The 15,101-nt window shown below is 39.1% G+C and overlaps 1 protein-coding gene across 6 annotated transcripts in view; it reads right to left on the bottom strand.

Annotated features, from left to right (window-relative positions):
• Window positions 1–723: 723 nt before the first annotated feature.
• LOC105483250 (tousled like kinase 1) overlaps window positions 724–15,101 on the bottom strand; it is a 168,083-nt gene continuing 153,705 nt past the window's right edge. For all 6 annotated transcript variants that reach the window (XM_071072923.1, XM_011744021.3, XM_071072924.1 and 3 more), the window contains 5 exons: window positions 14,877–15,046; window positions 14,555–14,690; window positions 6,696–6,807; window positions 5,620–5,727; window positions 724–1,110 (listed from right to left, as the gene is read on the bottom strand). In XM_071072923.1, the coding sequence (XP_070929024.1) occupies window positions 934–1,110; window positions 5,620–5,727; window positions 6,696–6,807; window positions 14,555–14,690; window positions 14,877–15,046 (703 nt within the window). In that variant the 3' untranslated portion in view covers window positions 724–933. The remainder of the gene's footprint in view (window positions 1,111–5,619; window positions 5,728–6,695; window positions 6,808–14,554; window positions 14,691–14,876; window positions 15,047–15,101) is intronic.

Here is a 15,101-nt window from a genome sequence, read left to right on the forward strand (position 1 = left end):
TTTGTACAAGAATAAGCTGCTGAAACTTAGTAATTGAAATATGACATCTGTACAACAATTTACAATAGAGCTAGAAGGGAATTTATCATTATCCTGCATAGAACTGGTCTGCATTTGGTTACATACTGTCACCTGTTTTGATGAACAAGGCCTGGTAACAAAAGAAAAATACCTGTTATCAATTCTAACATGTTGAAAACACTGGCAATATTATAATTTAGTGAATTCAACTGATTTCAAAACAAGCAGCTCATTTTGTCAAAAGTGTAAAGTATTTAGAAATAATAGCTCTCCCTTTAATATAACCAGTGAAAGAAAACGGACATGTGATCTCGAGGTACAACTTGGTAAAAGCCAGAATAGGCAAATGACAAAGCCTAACTTTGTCCAAAGATTCTAACTCTCACATTCTATTACTACAAAACACAACTGTCACTGTCATTCAGTTCTTACTTTGGTTTCAGCAGATTAACTGCCAAATGCTGAAGAATGTATCCAGGCACTATAGTTCGTATGTTAGAAATATGTCTCTTATTTTTCCATGTGTTTTTAAATAATGAAAAACTACCCTTCATATTAGAACTCTCTAGTAACAACCAAATGTATTTAAGTATTATAAACGTTATTTACAGTGTTCCCCCAAATAAACAAAAGTTTTTTCTTCTATCTTAACATGGTATTCCTGTTTCTTTGTAACAGGCAGTCATCGTTCACTGCTCAAAATTATAGTCAGAAGTGTGCATTTATTCATTGTCCATGATCCACTCTCATACAAATGATACTATGAGGAACTTCAGTTCACAAACAGTTCTTAACCATGTCTTGTGTAAAAAAAAAAACAAAAAAACAAAACAAAAAAACACTCAAATGCTCTCAAACTCAAGTGTGCATCTGGAAGCAATTCAAAGATATCATGCCAATCTTGGAGGAAAGTCAGTAAGTAATTATGCTTGAAGAAGGGGGCGTGGGGGATGCTGTCAGCCCAGCCATGTGTAGGTTTCCTGAAGAATTTGATCTTCTCATGTGTGGGAGAAGGTATGGGTCATTTGCCAGCTGGTGCACATCAAATCGATCTTCTTTTCGATATGCCAAACAGCGTCTTATAAAGGCCTCAAAAAGAGAAAGAAAAAGACAGCAATTAATGATCTTTTTCCCTTCTAAATATCAATCAACTGAATCAACAGAAGGATGGACACATTTAAGACATAAGTAGATCTCATTTTATTGGAAGTTCAAACCTTAAAAGAAAATTCTGCAGCAATAAAATTCTCACTCCAAATGCAACTCACCACTTCAAGTCCCTGCAGTGGTTCACTTTACAGTCTAAATTACTACTGCAACCATTTGAACTTATACTGGAAAGTTATTTCTGCTTACGAAATTCTGAAGACTTCCTTTTCTAGCATTTTTCTTCTGCTAAACAGTCCTCCCACCCTCATCCCATTTTGTTATCACTTCAGTTTAGCAAAGGGTAAGATGCCATTTTCAGCCATAATATTTTTTCCTACTGACATAAAGACTTTCTTTAGATGAAGAGACCACTGAAGTGACACTTCCATTAGGGATATTGTTTCCCAGGTTAACCCTATGCATCATTACACTCCTGGAAAAGCTAAATAAATGGAATATAATCACTTTTTTTTTTTCTCAAACCAATTTTACTTAGTTTTTGAGAATAGCCTCTTACAAATAAAACCTTTCTTGAAGTGTAACACATTTTTAGAAATGCACACAAATCGTAAGTGCACAGCACAAAGTAAATACATCTATGTAACTGGCAACCAGATCAAGAACCTCTGAATCCCCCTCATGCTCACTTCCAGGCACTGGCTCTGTCCCCAGTCGAACCTGGGTAACCTTTATCTTGACTTCTAACACCACAGTTAAGTTTTGATTGTTTTGAATTTTATATAAATAGAATTACAAATTATGTTCTCCTTTGCCAGGCCTCTTTCACTTAATATTAAACTTTGAGGTTCATCCTTTTTTTGGGGGGGAGGTGACAACAGATAAAATATTCTCAGGAGGTAACTGGTAATTGTTTCCCTTTCTTATTGCTGACACTAGAAATTAATATATACCACTAAACAGAAGTATAATCACATTAAAAAGTAACTATTTTGTACTTTCTTTGCTTTGAAATTCATTAGAAGTCTATTTTTTTTTTTTTTTTTTTTTTTTTTTTGAGACGGAGTCTCACGCTGTTGCCCAGGCTGGAGTGCAGTGGCGCGATCTCGGCTCACTGCAAGCTCCGCCTCCCGGGTTCCCGCCATTCTCCTGCCTCAGCCTCCTGAATAGCTGGGACTACAGGCGCCCGCCACCGCGCCCGGCTAATTTTTTGTATTTTTAGTAGAGACGGGGTTTCACTGTGGTCTCGATCTCCTGACCTTGTGATCCGCCCGCCTCGGCCTCCCAAAGTGCTGGGATTACAGGCTTGAGCCACCGCGCCCGGCCAGAAGTCTATTTTTCTCTAAAAATATACTAGCTATTCTAATTTTACCATAGCTTACTGTTTATCAGAAGTCAATCTGATCCCTTAGAGGTCTTATCTTTTTTATCTTTAACAAAATTTCAGAGATCACTCTGAAAAATGATTAAGAGGGAGAAAAAACATCAAGACTGATATGTTAGAGTTTGAGGGGTGGAAAGGCTATCAATAGCAAGGTTAAGATTAAGAAGTCTGCAACAAGTAATGTACTTAAAGATGCCCACACCAAGTCAGGAAACATACTCGGCAAAGGTATCTTCTGTAGGGATACAGAATATAGAGATATTATATATTACATTAAAATATTATGATATATATTATATAACTGTATCTTATTAATATTATATCCCCCCAACAACCCCTTAACCCTTCCTGGATTCCAGATCTCAAAAAGGTGACTGTGGCACCTATAAAGAGCCTAAGAAGAGAACCAGGAATGGCTAAATGAGACTTTGCCTTTGGCAGCTCCATTCCTCCTGGCCTTTTTGGTCAGTATTAAAAAAACAGATCTTGGGTCAACTAAATTCATTTAATTTCTGTTCTCGATGAGGCTACAGACAGAAAATAAGACAAGATTTAGATGCTAGCACAGTTAAAGTATTTTTTAAAGCAGTCATGTTTATCTTACAAAAATAACTCATTTTGCTTTAAAATAAGAATATTTATCTCTTTTGTTTGTTTTTTTGAGACAGGGTCTTGCTCTGTCACCCATGCTGGAGTGCAGTGGTGCAATCTCACCTTACTGCAACCTCTACCTCTTAGTCTCAAGTGATCCTCCCAGCTCAGCATCCTCAGAAGCTGAAATTAAAGGCACAGGCCCCTACACCGTGCTAATTTTTGTATTTTTTTTTCTTTTTTTTGAGACGAAGTCTAGCTCAGTCATCCAGGCTGGAGTGCAGTGGCACGATCTCTGCTCACTGCAAGCTCTGCCTCCTGGGTTCACGCCATTCTCCTGCCTCAGCCTCCCAAGTAGCTGGGACTACAGGCGCCCGTGCTGCCACGCCCGGCTAATTTTTTGCATTTTTAGTAGAGACGGGGTTTCACTGTGTTAGCCAGGATGGTCTCGATCTCCTGACCTCGTGATCTGCCCACCTCGGCCTCCCAGAGTGCTGGGATTACAGGCGTGAGCCACCACGCCCAGCCATTTTTTGTAATTTTAGTAGAGATGGGGTTTCACCATTTCGCTCAGGCTGGTCTCGAACTCCTGGGCTCAGGCAATCTGCCTGCCTAGGCCTCCCAAATTGCTGGGATTACAGGTGTGAGCCACTGCGCCTAGCCTATTTGTTTTTTTGAGACAGAGTCTCGCTCTGTCCCCCAGGTTGGAGTGCAGCAGTATCATCATGGCTCACTGCAGTCTTGACCTTCCTGAGCTCAGGTGATCCTCCCACCTCAGACTCCCAAGTAGCTGGGACTGTAGGTGTGTGCCACAATGCCTGGCTAATTTTTGTATTTTTGGTAGAGACCAGGTTTTGCCATGTTGGTCAGGCTGGTCTTGAACCCCAGGGCTCAAGCAACCACCTCTGCCTCCAGAGTGTTGAGATTATAGCATAAGCTACTAAGCCTAGCCCCCCCCCTTTTTTTTTAAGAGATGGGGTCTCCCTATGTTACAGCCCAGGCTGTTCCTGAACTCTTGGCCTCAAGTGATCATCTTGCCTTGTCCTCCCAAAGAGCTGGGATTACAAGTGTAAGCCACCATGCCTGGCCTATATTTATCTTTTTAATTGTCAAAATGTTCTAACCACCATTCACATAATTTACAAAAAACCAATAAAGACAGACAAAATGGAATGCTGGACAGTTCTAATAAACACAATCAGTGAGATTACACAAAACTCAGCATATTTTCAATTAGGTAGGTTACTACGACCCCAAACATCTCACAGTATGTATCTGCACTATGTAAGAATAAGAGAATATAGAAACTATATAGTGTTTGTTTATGAATTATTCTTATGGCCTGCACTATTCACACAAGAAAAAAATAGGAGCTTCTTGGGTTTGTCTTATGAATTTGACCAGGTTTAGAAAAGAGAAGCCTACAACAGCAAGTCACAGAGAAAAGAGCTTTGTGATGAATGCAACAGAGGAGTAATAAAAACACAAACACAAAAGGCCAATAGGATGAAGGCAGGAAGATACTGAACACCAAAAAAGTTTTGCTATTAATTAGAAATAGCTATTTCCTGTAATTTTATTATACAGACATATGGATTATACTGGATTAGCTCTCAAGAGCTAATACAGAGCAGCATAGAGGTCAAGGCTGTGGACTTTGGAGTCTGGAGGAGTAGATACTTGTGAGCCGCAGCTCTGCTGCCTCCTAGCTGGTATGATCCTGAACAAGGTCCTTTTGCCATGGCATGGCTGTTCTCCTCTTTTATAAAATGGGAATAACAAAAGTACCTACACCTCATAAGGCTGTTACAAGATAATGTATATAAAAGCACTAAAATAAATGGTATTTATTACTTTTTTTTTCTTTCTTTTTTGAGACGGAGTCTCGCTCTGTCACCCAGGCTGGAGTGCAATGGCATGATCTCAGCTCACTGTAACCTCCACCTCCCAGATTCAAGTGATTCTCCTGCCTCAGCCTCCCCAGTAGCTGGGATTACAGGCATGTGCCACCATGCCCAGCTACTTTTTGTAGTTTTAGTAGAGATGGGGTTTCACCATATTGGTCAGGCTGGTCTCAAACTCCTGACGGCAGATGATCTGCCCGCCTTGGCCTCTCAAAGTGCTGAGATTACAGGTGTGAGCTACCACGCCCGGCCCTATTATTACTTTTAATATTTCTTATATACTTATAATATCTCAATATTAACATAAGCAGATAAATAATACATAAAAGGTAATGATGAGCCCAGATCTTGTGATTTTTCCCTAATTTTCAAAGTAGCAGCTGATGAACACAGACAATCAGGGACCATATTTGGCTGCTTAAAAGATAAAAACTGTAGCAACCAGAGGCTGATGCAACTCCTTTTCTGAAAGTGAATCACCAGCTCCTGCTGGACAGATCCCCTGCAGCAGCGAGTCTTGTGACTTTACTTTTGGAAAGTACTTACCTTGTTGTCAGCAAAACTGATGAAAGAAAAGTTACTTCACAAAACTCATTTACAAAAATTTAATACCTTGGCTTCACTGCTTACAACAGGTTTTACAGGGAACTGGACTTCTGTGGCTTTTAATATTGTATTTTCTTGAAGAATGTCTTGTTGAGACTGATTGTGACCAAATGGCTTAAAAAAAAAAAATTAAAGGTTGAGATATTTTTCTCACAAAATATTTAAACACAGATATCATTTCTGTCTAAGCGAATTCCCAAAATCCAAAATCCAAATATTTTGTGTTCCAAAATCTTCCTCAGTTATTTGAAACCTGAGATGAATTCTCATACAAACAAGGTATAATTGATAGCAGGCCAAGAAAGCCTATCTAATCAATCTTCAACATAGATTAAACGCTGTAAGAAGAAGAAAATAATGCTGTTGCAATATAAGATAAAAACATAAAAAGAAATTTAAAACTTTATTCTGAATGCTTAAACAATGAAGTTCAATTAGAGAAGAGATGAAGTAGTAATGAAAATACCTATGACAATTTCCAAAGATCAAATACTTTGTGTATCACAGGCGAATTTAAATGAAGGAGCTCTGGATGTGGAGTGAGGCGATCCCACAGAAATCCCTTAACCTCTCTTCCCCTACTGATGAAGGGATGGGGCGGGATGTGGGCTAGATAATATCTATGGTAACCTGTACTTCCAACTTCAATATAAAAATGTTGGGAAATAATTAAGACTAACTTTGATGGTATCTCCCTGACAAGCAACAGGGGGAAACAGACCACCCAGGCCAAACTGTGTCTGTGGGTGGGGTGGGGGGTGTAAGAGGAGGTCAAGTGAATAGTGGACAATGAAAAGTATTGACTCCAGTATTCCCAATGGTAGACAAATACTAGCATGTTAACAGATAGTTACTTCTTTTCTTTAAAAAAGGGAAAGAAAGCAAAAAGCAGGTCAAGTAAACTGGTGTGACATTAAAATAAATTCTGATCCATGGAAATTTTAGGAAGAAATAGAGGAGAAGCCTGGCTTTCTTTAGAAGGATTTAAATTGACTTTGAGTTAGTGAAATTTTGCTTTTAGGAAGGAAAAATTCAACTTAATTTATCAATGTATAGCTGAAGGCTAGCAGAATTGAATTTACCTTTCTACCATAAAGACACTGAAAGAAGATGACTCCAACTGACCATACATCAACCTTGTTGGAAATCTTTGGTGGCTCTTTTCCAACTACAAAACACTCAGGAGGTAAATACCTATAAGTTTTGTGGGAGAGAAAAAAGGAAAGGTTACTACTGACAATCTGTAACTTAAAATCTTCTAAGTGTAAAATCTTAGCACACTAATTTTATCCATACATAAACTCTAGGACTCCCATCAGTGAAAATCATCAACTGAACTTCTGGAGCATTTACATTCTTTTATCATTTAACTCTAGAGCCAACACATACAACATTGTGATAAAGTTCACCTCTATCCTATCTATCTATCTATCTATCTATCTATCTATCTATCTATCTATCTATCTATCTATCTATCTATCTATCTAATCTGCCTGCCTACCTACCTACCTACCTACCTACAGAAACAAAAACTTAAGAGAGATTACAATGGTCTAATTTGGAGTATCTAATAATAGAAGAAATCCTCTCCCATCCTCTTTAACTACTGTTCAAACTGTAGGCACTTCTCTCCCTAAAATATACACCAGATCATGTGGTTCTTTTGTTCAAACAACCTCGACAGCACTTACTGCCAACAAGACCTTGTATCTCTTGTTTGTAACACAAGACCCATGCTAATCTGGCAACAACATATATTTTCAAAATCTGCACACACTATTTTCCCCCACCCTAACCCGCCAAATTGGCTAATCAAAACCAATTCACTTGCGTCCTCACTCGGCTCTCCTTTATCCTCTGAGCTCTTGAATATGACAATCACTACTCCTTCCCTAATCACTCCAATTACTTAGCATCTTTTCTTCTTCAAGACCCACCCAATCCCCATAAGCCGTTTTTGCTTCTCCCCAGGTGGCTCTGCTTTTCTCCGTGTTACTGCAGAATGGTGCAATGCCTCTATTACGGCATTCAACTACAATCACACCAGACTGTGAGCAGCTCCAGGAACTTATTCACTGCGCAGTTTCAAGCACTAGCAGTGTCTGAAACACAATGGATATTCAAATTACTATTTTAAAAATATCTACGTCCTATTTATAAATTCATAATTTTTTTTTGATACAGGGTCCCACTCTGTCACCCAGGTTGGAGTACAGTGTTACGCTAATAGCTCACTGCAGCCTCACACTCCTGGGCTCACGTGATCCTCTCACCTTAGCCTCCGGAATGCTGGGACTACAGACGTGCACCAGCACACCCAGCTAATATTTTCTTCTTTGTAGTGATAGTCTTGCACTGTTGACCAAGCTGGTGATCTGCCCGCCTTGGCCTCGCAAAGTGCTAGGACTACAGGCATGAGCCACCGCACTAAGCCAGTTCATAATTGTTAATAGATGAAGGGTAAAAATCAATCTGTCATCTCCAGTTATAAGTAAAAGATCCATCAGGGATGCAAGCATCTCACAACTCAAAAAATTTAGATAAACTTAAAATTCTCAAAAGGAATAATGTTGCTAAATGGGAATTTACTCTTTTTAAAATGCAGTTTTGTATTCACTATGCTAAAATCAGTAAGATTTCAGCAGGATGTTGACAGATCTCTTAAAAAACACATGAAACTTCCTTGAAGTAAAACTACCAAAGATAACCAATAACTCACTTGTAATGTAGTAAAAAGCTGGATTTATGTTATCAATAAAAGTGTGTATTTTATGCAGGTGTCTATGTGTGTAACTGAAACAGGAATGGCTTGTAAACATTAAGCTATACTCTCTCCAGGCACGAGGTGTATGCATGCAAGGAGAGCAACCACAGAAATTGATGTCAAAGTAACTTGGGAAAAGATGTCCACCAGAATTTGAGACCAGAGAGACAAAACTAAGTATTTTAAGCTTGTGAGGAGGAAAGGTAATTTGTAAGAGCAATATTATATGTATATTCTAAAATACACGAGTATGTACAGTGCTATCCAAATATATCAAATACAGTTGACCCCTGAACAATATAAGGGTTGGAGGCACTGACCCATGCAGTTAAGAATCCATGTATGATTTTTATTTATTTATTTTTTTGAGACCGTGTCTCACTGTGTTGCCCAGGCTGGAGTGCAGTGGTGCGATCACAGCTCACTGCAGCCTCGATCTCCCAGGCTCAAGCGATTCTCCCACTTTAGCCTCCCAATTAGCTGGACCACAGGCACACACCACCATGCCTGGCTAATTTTTTAAAAAAATGTATACAGACAAGGTCTTGCTATGTTGCCCAGGCTGGTCTTCAACTCCTGGGCTCAAGTGGTCTTCCTGCTGGGATCAGAGGCGTGAGTCAGCCACCGTGCCTGGCCACATGTCTAACTTTTGACTCTCCCTAAAAAGTTAAAAAGTTAACTACTAGGCTGGGTGTGGTGGTTCAGGCCTGTAATCTCAGCACTTTGGGAGGCCGAGGAGGGTGGATCACGAGGTCAGCAGTTCAAGACTAGCCTGGCCAACATGGTGAGACCCTGTCTCTACAAAAAATACAAAAAAATTAGCCAGGCATGGTGGCGGGTGCCTGTAATCCCAGTTACTCGGGAGGCTGAGGCAGGAGAATTGCTTGAACCTGGGAGGCAGAGGTTGCAGTGAGCTGAGACCGTGCCACTGCACTCCAGCCTGGGTGACAGAGCAAGACTCCGTCAAAACAAACAAACAAACAAAAAAAAAAACAAAACGTTAACTACTAATAGCCCACTGTTGACTGGAAGTTGACTTACTGATAACATGAGCAGTTAATTAACACATATTTTCTATGCTGTAAGTATTATATACTAAATTCTTATAGTAAGCTAGAGGAAAAAAATTGCTATTAAGAAAAATCATAAGAGAAAATCACTACTCATTAAGTGAAAGTAGATTATGACAAAAGTTTTCATCCTTGTCATCTTTAGGTTGAGTAGACTGAGGAGGGGTTAGTTTTGCTGTCTCAGGGGTGGCAGAGGGGGAAGAGATGAAAGGGGAGACAGACACACTTAGTGCAACTTTACAGACATACATCATAATTTGTTTTGCTTTTTCATATAATATCAATCCTTCTTCCACCATTTGCTTTAGTTTCAGTGCCTGTATTATAGAAGGGTCCATGTCATAAAAGTCAAAAGCAATGTCTTGACTAATAGAAACCCTTCTGCCAGGCTGTCTAATGTCAACTTGTTTTCTGGTAGTGTCTCTTCTACTACTTCTTTCTCATCATCTGGTACCAGTTTGGAAGCACTCATCTCCATCAAGTCACCTTAACTCCTCTGGAGGGGTGTCTATTAGCTCTTGAATTTCTCCAAGATCCATATCTTGAAACCCTTCACCCCACCTTCTTTGCCATATCTATAGTCTCTTCCATGATTTCCTTGATTGCCTCTGTCATAAATCCTGTGAAGTCACACGCAACATCTGGACACGGTTTTCTCTTGCAGGAATGTACTCTTTCAGGCTTGATGGCTTTCATGGCTTTTTCTAAAACAATGACGACATCTTCAGTCGTGTAATCCTTGCAGACTTTCATGATGTTCTCTCTACTGGGGTCCTCTTTAACAGCACTGACAATCCTTTCCATAGAGTATCATGTGTAATGAGCCTTAAAGGTCCTTAAGACCTCTTGATCTAGAGGCTGAATTAGAGATATTGTTTTGTTTGAGAACAAGTAGATGGCTTCAATATCTTCAGTGTTAAACTCATGGGCTACTAGGTGGCCAGGGGCATTGTCCAGTATCAAAGAACTTTAAAAGGTGGTCCCTTATTGGCAAGGTACTTCCTGACTTCAGGGACAAAGCACTGATGGAACCAATCCAAAAAAAAGGGTTCTCACTGTCCAGGCCTCCTTGTTGTATAGGCAAAAGGCTGGCAGCTGGTATTTATCTTTTCTGTTTGAGGCTACAGAGTTAGCAGCTTTATAGATAAGGGCAGTCCTGATCATAAACCCAACTGCATTTGCATAAAACAGCAAAGTTAGCCTGTCCCTTCCTGTATCAAATCAAATTTCTCTTCCTTACAAATATAAATGTCCTCTGTGACATTTTTATTTTCTAGAATAAGGCACTTCTGTCTGCATTAAATTATCTGTTCAGGCAGCTATCCTTTCTCCTCAATTATTTTTTCTTTTTCATTCATTCATTCATGAATGAGACCGAGTCTTGCTCTGTTGCCCAGGCTGGAGTGCAGTGGCGTGATCTCACTCACTACAACCTCTGCCTCCTGGGTTCAAGCAATTCTCCTGCCTCAGCCTCCCTAGTAGCTGAGACTACAGGCACGCGCCACCACACCCAGCTAATTTTTGTATTTTTAGTAGAGATGGGGTTTCACCATTGGCCAGGATGGTCTCGATCTCTTCACCTCATGATCCGCCCGCCTCGGCCTCACAAAGTGCTGGGATTACAGGTGTGAGCCACTGCGCCCGGCCTCAACTGTTTTCTTAATAACATGTGGGAACTCTTGGGTGGCGGGAGCTGTTTCTCCTGTTGTCTTGACATTTTTAAAGTCAACCCTCTTTCTAAAATTATTAAACCATCCTTTACTGGCATGAAATTCTCCAGCTTTAGATCCTTCACCTTCCTTTTGCTTTAAAATTGTCATATAATCTCTTTGTTTTTTCTAAACTCACATTACAGTCTATGGGTATCATGCACCCAAAAAGCTGCATTTCTTTGTCCTTTTCTTTTGAGACAGGTTCTCACTCTGTTACCCAGGCTGGAGTGCTGTGGTGCAATCTGGGCTTACTGCAATCTCCGCATCCCAGGCTCAAGCAATGATCCTCCTGTCTCAGCCTCCTGTGTAGCTGGGGCTACAGGCATGTGCCTGTAATTTTTTATGTTTGGCTAATTTTTGTATGTTTATGTAGAGATGGGCTTTCACCACGTTGCGCAGGCTGATCTTCATCTCTCAGGCTCAAGTGATCTGTCTGCCTCAGCCTCCCAAAAGTTCTGGGATTACAGGCATGAATCACCATGCACAGCTTGCATTTTCAACTAGAGACAAAACGGTGTTTTGCAAAAAGTACAAGGTTTCTGTGCCTGCTGACATACCTGCAGAGACAGCTTTACAAATTTCTTTGTTTTAAACAATGATCTTTTTGTTGAATTCATTTATCTTGGAATGGTGGGCAACTATTCCTCAATCCAAACTATATACCTCAATCTATGGTACATATCAAGCAATTCAACTTTTTCTTGTAATGTCATGATTTTTCTCTGCTCCTTAAGAGCACTTCCAGCATTACTGGTGTTATTCAAGGTTGACAATATTGCACTAAACATGATGAAAAATATTTGAGAATCACGAGAGATTACTTTTTACTCTGATAGGCCTTTTACTGGAGAGATTAATTGCTCACATGGAGGAGATTAGCATCACAATGTTTTAAACAGATACTCAAAACAGTTGAGCTCCTTACAATAGTAACAAGACATAGCTACAAAATTATTACAGTACACAGTATGGGTACAGTTAATTTTATGAAATTATGATTTAATACGGCATCTTTACTTTTGTTTACATTTCTCTCAACTGCAAATAGCACCAGGTACAGTCTGTGTTTGTATACATGTTTTGATAAATTTTAACTTCTTATAATAGATTTGTGTACATTTTACGGCAGTAAATGATAAAACAGACGAGTGTCTACATTAATTTAATGCCTTCATGACATATCTTTTTCTTAATTTTTTCTTTTTCTTTCTTTCTTTTTGAGACAGAGTCTTGCTCTGTCGCCCAGGCAGGAGTGCAGTGGTATGATCTCAGCTCACTGCAACCTCCGCCTCCCAGGTTTGAGCAATTCTCCTGCCTCAGCCTCCCGAGTAGCTGGGATTCCAGGCATGCGCCACCACGGCCAGCTAACTTTTGTACTTTCAGTATTTTTAGTAGAGACGAGGTTTCACCACGTTGGCCAGGCTGTTCTCAAACTCCTGACCTCAAGTGATCCGCCTCAGTCTCCCAGAGTGCTGGGATTACAGGCGTGAGCCACCACCTCCAGCCAAATTTTTCAATATTTCTAGGCCACATGGTTCGTCAGTGAGATTTTTCAAATTGTTGCAAATCTCCAAAAAATTTTCCAATGTATTTATCGAAAAAAAAAGCCACATAAAAGTGGACCCATGCATTTCAAATCCATTTTATTCAAGGTCAGCTGTACATAGCTAAACAACTAATATGACTGTAGACATAAACCAATTTTTGGACCACAGATTTCCCTGAGAAATACATTCCATGTCCTTATATAACAATGCCATCATTGTATCTCCTTCCAGTATAGCCCCTAAAACATAAGGTCTTTGTCTCTTGACTATCTGTAAAAGGGAAATTTCCTTGTCCTTCCCTATACTAGTGAAGCCAGAGTGAGAGAGAAACAAATATTGAGAATGTCCTGTAGAGGAAGAATAATTTATTATTTAGAACATGGTTTTCAAGCTATCTTCCATGGAATCTAAGAATCTACCAGGATGCTTTGTTTTTGTTGGTTTTGTTGATTAGAGTAAGATTTTGTTGTCAAAAAAGAAAAAGAGCCTTGTTGCTAAAAAAGTCCAAAGACTTTGAGAATATTGACTTTCAGGGGGTTAGCAGTTTGAATAGTTTTCTTAAAATATGAATAAAAAATTCATGACATTCTTATCTTATCCATGTTCCTAGGAAATGCCACAAGCCAAATTTAAAATTTTAAAGTGGCTTTAAAAGAATACACGAATATGACTAATCCCTGCTCATTAAAAGTGATATCTATACAGACCAGCGGCATCATGTGTAACTGGTTATGATGTGCTCAGGCTGTGTGAACACTGTTCTGGAAAACCTGAGGTCACATTTATGTTCGTAGTCACAATCCCGTTTCAATGAACTTGAACGCAGTTATCTTTCTTCCCATTAAAATGTCACTGTTTATGCTAATTTTCTCTGAGAATTAAGTTTGTTTTGAAATTTTATAGTTTATGTTCTCCACTCTGGTGAATTTTACAAGTTTGAAAATTCACGCTGAAGCAGTTTTTGTGAACACGTAGGTATACTGAGGGGGATGACAGTCATTTAGATTTGTATCTATGAATCTGTGATTATATCTAAATTTAAATCTATACATACTAAGTCTTTAAAAGGGATTTCTGAAAGTCAAGTCCAAAGAATATGCCAAATTTATCTCCCATTCACAACCAACAAAACATCCATCTTCCACAAAAACCACCAGGCAGGTGCAGTGGCTCATGCCTCTAATCCAAGCACTTTGGGAGAGGCAGATCACTTGATACTAGGAGTTCAAGACCAGCCTGGGCAACAAATTAAGACCTTGTCTCTACAAAAAATTTAGATTAGCTGGGCATAGTGGTGCGTACCTGTGGTCTCAGTTACTCAAGAGTAAGTGGGCGGATTGCTTGAGCCTAGGAGTTTGAGGCTGCAGTGAACTAAGATTATACCACTGCACTCCAGCCTGGGTGATAGGGCAAGACCCTGTCTCAAAATAAAACGAAAATCCCTGCAACCATATAACCTCCACAGAGAGGGCTTGATGCTTGCAGTTTTTGCTTGCAATAGTTAAAATATTATATTAACGTACGTATTCATATTTATGATAAACATCACCTTAACATTGTAGAAGAAAACCCATGAATGAATTCTTCCTGTTAGGAGTTTCTGACTGGCAGGTACTGAAGTCACTTGTTAATGCCAAGTCATTCTCTCTCCAGTATGCTGTTATTTGCAGTAAGAACAGATGAGAAGAGGAATGACCACAGAAGTCTCCCTCTCAACTGAGAGTTTAATATCAGTACCTTTTACCACAGTAATCTTAATGGCCACATGGAAAAAAAAAAACCTAAATTTTATCATAAAAGCACTGGGCACTAATCTAGACATTCTGATGTTTTTAGTAATATACTTACCAGTAAGTGCCTGCCCCCTGAGAAGTTAGATCCATTCCATCTACACCATAGCTATCATCATCCATAATCTTGGACAGACCAAAATCAGTGATTTTGATTTCACCACATGCTGTTCCATCTACCAGTAGGATGTTTCCTAAGAATAAAATATAAGATTATTTTAATGATACATAGATGAAAAACATAACTTTAGTAACTTTAAATTTTACTAGTATTCTACTGATGTCTTAAAAGTGAAACCAAAAATCATGTTTTCAGATAACTTAATGACTTTAAAAAACTATACTCGTTTTAAAAAAAATTAGACATATTTCATAATTACCTGGCTTAAGATCATAATGTATAATAGGGGGTTTGATCTCATTGAGATATCTTAGTGCATTTACAATCTGCATTACAATAGACCTAGCTTCTTTCTCTGACATTAACTTGTGTTGCTTCAGATAGAAATCCAAGTCATTGCCTTCACAGTATTCTAACACTGTACAAAACCTACAACAGAGAAGAGAAAAGAAATTAGACATAAGTATTATCCAAGAATTCAGAA

Source organism: Macaca nemestrina, chromosome 11 (assembly GCF_043159975.1).
Source record: "Macaca nemestrina isolate mMacNem1 chromosome 11, mMacNem.hap1, whole genome shotgun sequence".
Lineage (NCBI taxonomy): Eukaryota > Metazoa > Chordata > Mammalia > Primates > Cercopithecidae > Macaca > Macaca nemestrina.